The sequence below is a fragment of the Chaetura pelagica genome, unplaced genomic scaffold (genome assembly GCF_000747805.2).
Source record: "Chaetura pelagica isolate M959 unplaced genomic scaffold, ChaPel_1.0 scaffold488, whole genome shotgun sequence".
Classification (NCBI taxonomy): Eukaryota; Metazoa; Chordata; class Aves; order Apodiformes; family Apodidae; genus Chaetura; species Chaetura pelagica.
The window spans coordinates 562498-566813 of NW_009954235.1; the positions used below are offsets into that span (position 1 = coordinate 562498).

General features: G+C 48.9%; 1 protein-coding gene across 1 annotated transcript in view; it reads right to left on the bottom strand.

Moving 5' to 3' along the window:
• Positions 1–642: 642 nt before the first annotated feature.
• The window catches only part of ST8SIA3 (ST8 alpha-N-acetyl-neuraminide alpha-2,8-sialyltransferase 3), a 48932-nt gene continuing 45258 nt past the window's right edge, over positions 643–4316 (bottom strand). The window contains exons 2-4 of the mRNA XM_010003658.1: positions 4066–4188; positions 1394–1951; positions 643–972 (exon numbers count right to left, since the gene is read on the bottom strand). Coding sequence (XP_010001960.1) covers positions 690–972; positions 1394–1951; positions 4066–4188 — 964 coding nt within the window. The 3' untranslated portion in view covers positions 643–689. The remainder of the gene's footprint in view (positions 973–1393; positions 1952–4065; positions 4189–4316) is intronic.

Genomic DNA, 4316 nt, shown 5'->3' on the forward strand with positions numbered 1-4316 from the left:
GTTTCAGCCTGGCTAATCTGCACTAGGATTTGGCCCAAATTGAATGAAAAAGCTGAAGTATTCCAAGAGCAATATTAACAGCTAGCTAATGTAGGAGCCATATTCTCACCTTCTTCTTCATAGTATTCCTAAAAAAATGTAAAATTCAGTAAATACGAAAATATGCAAGTGGTGGAAAGAAAGGATCCACACTGAAGAACTTGCACGTGACAATGGAATTCCAAGCAGCTTTTGCAACTGGCCATGGCAATGTGTGCTGAGAGCAACACACACAAGAGAAGCAAAACCTTTTAAAACCAGCATTTCTAATTCTAATCAGGAAGGGGCAACAAAATAAAGAGAACCAGGGCATTTATAGTGGGATGTTAAAATATGAAAACACCTTAAAACATACTTTGTAGCATATCTACAAATGCAAAGAGATGTGAATGTTGCTGTGGCATGAATAGCAATCACAGAGCCTGGCCAATACTTGGACACAGCTGAATGTGCTTGAACCCCGTGACAAGCAGGGACCAGGGTGGCTGAAAAGCATCTTTAAATTATGGAAAATATTTGAGGGTGGGGTTGGTTGTGTGGGGTTTTTTGTTGGTTTGTTGTTGTTGGTTTTTTAGAATCATATCTGAAGATGTTTAATTGGGTTTTGGGCACTTTTTAGACAGTAATTTGGCACTTCAAGATTTTGGTTCTTAGGCACAATGCGACAAGGTGAGTTTGGCCAGTCCTTCACCGTGCATCCTGTAGAGCAGCTGGAACTCTGCAGGCAGCTGGTGGGACTCCTGCCACTTGGTGGTGAACTTGGTTCCCTTCTTGTCATAGTAGTGGTACGGGAGGTCCTCCCGCGTGTTGGGGTCGAAGCCGAAGGGCCAGAACCCGTACAGGTGGATCTCCTCACACACAGCAGAGGCGAGGGTGTACATGAGAATACCTGTGCTCAGCCTCTTGGGTGACAAGTGCTTGTTCTTCCAGTATCTGTGGGAAAAATGAAGGTGTGTTAGTCTGGGGGGCAAGTAACGCCAGTGGGTCTGCTCCAAGGGAAGGAAGTTCCTCCTGGAAACTCTGCAGAGCCTGGGAGCATCTCTGTGCTCGCAGAGAAGAGCAAGCTCTTCTACAGCTGTGCTTTGCTTGTGCAACATTTCACCCTGCTCCCCGTCCTCCTCCCATCTGTGGAAGAGCCCAAGGGTGTGAACCAACCCACCTCTGCCATGGATCCATGAAGAACCAGCTGAAGTACTGACTGAAGCAATCACAAAACTGTTTGCTCCAAGCAGCACATGGTCCTGATCACTAGACAGTGCCAACCAGATCAGGCATGACTAGAATAACAACTGGGTTTTATTTGCACAAATGGAGACATATTTTGACCAGTGAAAAGCAAGGCAAAACCACACACCTGTTAACATGTTGCATTATATTTCCTGGCCAAGCCAACTGGACCTTTAGTTGCCCTCTGTGCTCCACAAAGAAGTCAACCAGTGTTCTCGTCACCGTTGCTGACGTGTGGAAGAAAAAGGCAGGGATCCAAAGAATGGCCCCATCAAGCTTTTTCAAACTTAAGAAGAAGTTGTTGCGATCCTGAATGGTCAGAAGATTGTTGTAATACTTCTCCAGGATGCTGGGGTTGAAGGTCGTGAGGTTGGTTTTCCTGCCAACATCTTTCTGGAAAGCCTCAGTTGGAGCAAAATTGCAACGAAAAACAAAATCAGATTTATCTATCTCTTGCCCACACTGGCTCCCAGTCAGGATCCCACTGTTCCCAACCACAGCACAGATGTTGTAATGCTTGTTCAGGATGGGAGACACGTCGGGAAGCAGCGACCTGAAGTTATTGCTGATAGAGAACACGTACTTATGGCTGGAGTAATCATAGTGCATCAGCTGCCCAATCCGGACACTGCTCTTGGTCAAAGAAAAATTTTTTATGACATCAACGTGCTGAAGGATTTCTTGCCTAAAATGAAACAGGAAAAGAAAAGATGGAGTTGCGTTTCCCCTCTTCCTGCAGTGCAGAGATTTTCCTTCCAGCTAGACCTCAGTTTTTCTTCTTTGTTTAATGCAGCAGTTTCCAGAGCAATGTGATGCCATGGCTTTTAAATTAGTATAAACAGATGGGAATTATGGAGCTGGCTCCTCACCTAGAGCTCTGCTTGGCTTTGCTGGGCAGCCCTGACCGATGCCAGCTAAGGATGTGTCTGTGTCTCTTGGACTTGAAGTATTCAAACACCGGGTTTGCTGTGTAAGCCAGAGATGTGCAGGTAACCAAGAACCCTCCAACCAGCCCCTTGCTGAGGGCTGGTGCACAGCACAGCCCTGGTAGTGCTGGGACCTGGGCCTGGTGGGTCAGGCTGCTGCTGGTGCTCTCCACATGCACTTCACTCTTGGAACAGGGCTGCGGGTCTCTGGCAGTGATGTGGAGTGAAACCAGGCAGTCTGGGTTATTCAGTTAAATTACCAGGGGCTGATTTTTAAATACATATGGCTTTTGTGTTCTCATTAAGAAGGAAGGGACGACAAAAACAAGGGACTGTCACTGTCTCCATTTACGTAAACATAATTCCTTAGTATCTTAGTAGGGCAAGCATGCCAGCATTTTTACAAGGGTTATTAAAGATACTTAAAAAACCAAGCAAAACCAACCCTGCTCAGGAATTTCCCTTGCAGGGCATAAAATTAGAAAACCAATACCACTTGTTGTGCCCATGTTTATGGAAAACAACCTTTCTTCCAGCTCGCATCCTCCAGTGTCTAAGCATTAATGGAGTCCCACTGGGTGCCCTAATTATGGGTTATGACTAACGGACAAGTGCAAAGGCAGATCCTGAGGCATTAGCTAAAATCACCAGAGGGGTGGCACAGAGACTTGGCAAGGACAAGCTGGTGGTGCCAGGAGTGAAGCAATGCTGAGGGTGGGCACTGTCACACCAGCCTGGCAGGTCTCTGGAAAGGATGGGGTGTGCAAAGAGCCATCTCCTCTCTGTGGCCCATGGCTTCCTGGGGGAGCAGGAGGCATCCAAGGCCACTGCTTGCCCCACTGTGCCCACAGCAGTGCTGGCCTCTAACCAGAGGGTGACCAGAGGGGGGAGAGAAGCCCAAGCCCTGCCCAGCAGCACAGAGGGGGCAGCAGCCTGACTCTGCTGGCTGCCTGGGCTCCTGCTTCTCCAGTGACACATGTGAGCACAGGCTCTGAACCAGCAGGCACTTGTCAGGGCAGAATTACAGTCTAAGGTGGGAACAGCTACCTTAAATGGCTAAATGTCTTTCTTTTCTTTTCTAGATATTTTTATTAGTGTATATGTATATCAATAAGAATATATAGATGAAGTACATAAAGTAGGTGTTTACTGATATGTGTGTATCTGTATCTCAGTAAAGCAAAGAAATTAAAGAGGCTGGCCAGACACCACCAAACGTCACAGGGAGAAAAATTAAAGCCCATTTCCCTTCCCTTTAAGCACAGAGCAGCTGTGAGGAAGTTGTGGGAAGCCAGAAACCTTTTCCATTGGCACCCAGCAGGGAAGGCAGCAGAGCCTGCAGCCGAGAGGCAGAAGGTGGTGCACAAGGAGGGTGTTTCCCTGGATGCAGGCTCAGAGCCCCCCATCTGAGCCCCTCTCCCTGGCCACCCCCTCATTCAGAGCCGTGCTGGGAGGCAGAGCAGCTCTGCACCAGCTCAGATCTGCTGTTCTCTGGGAAGTGCAGCCGGGTGTGTTGTGTCCTCCACGAACCCAGCATTTCATGGCTGTTACAGGCTGATTCGTTTCAAGTTTTAAAAACCCAGCCATTTATCTTGGAGTAATGACAATTTCACTTGCACCCCGGGAAACTGGGTCACGTTCTGTTTGGTAAAATAATGCGTGTTGCAGCCTGGTGCCCTGCTCTGAAATAATCAATTCTTCCAAGATAGCTGTAACCATCTGGGGAAATGCTCCGATTCAGCCTTTGTCTCTCACTGCTGGCAAATTACTCAGAGCTCAGAGTGTTTAGCTGTCCCTGATTGTATTTTCTTAAATCCTGGGGGAAGGGGCGGCCTCAGGGAGGGCGAGCAGGGGGCTGCGAGGGGGGGCTCACCTCTGCTGTGCGAAGGCAGTCCGGTTGAAGGCCCACTTGGAGGGCTTCTCCTGCAGCTCCTGGCTCAGCGAGTTCGTGATGGGCACGAACGAGGGGTCCAGGAACTTCAGCGCGAACTGGGACCTGGGAGCGAGGGCACGGACACACGCACACACGGGCCACCCACCCAGACAGACAGACAGACAGAGACAGACACACACACACACAGACACACGCACGCCCAAGCTCGCAGCCCGTTACCGGCCGTGCCC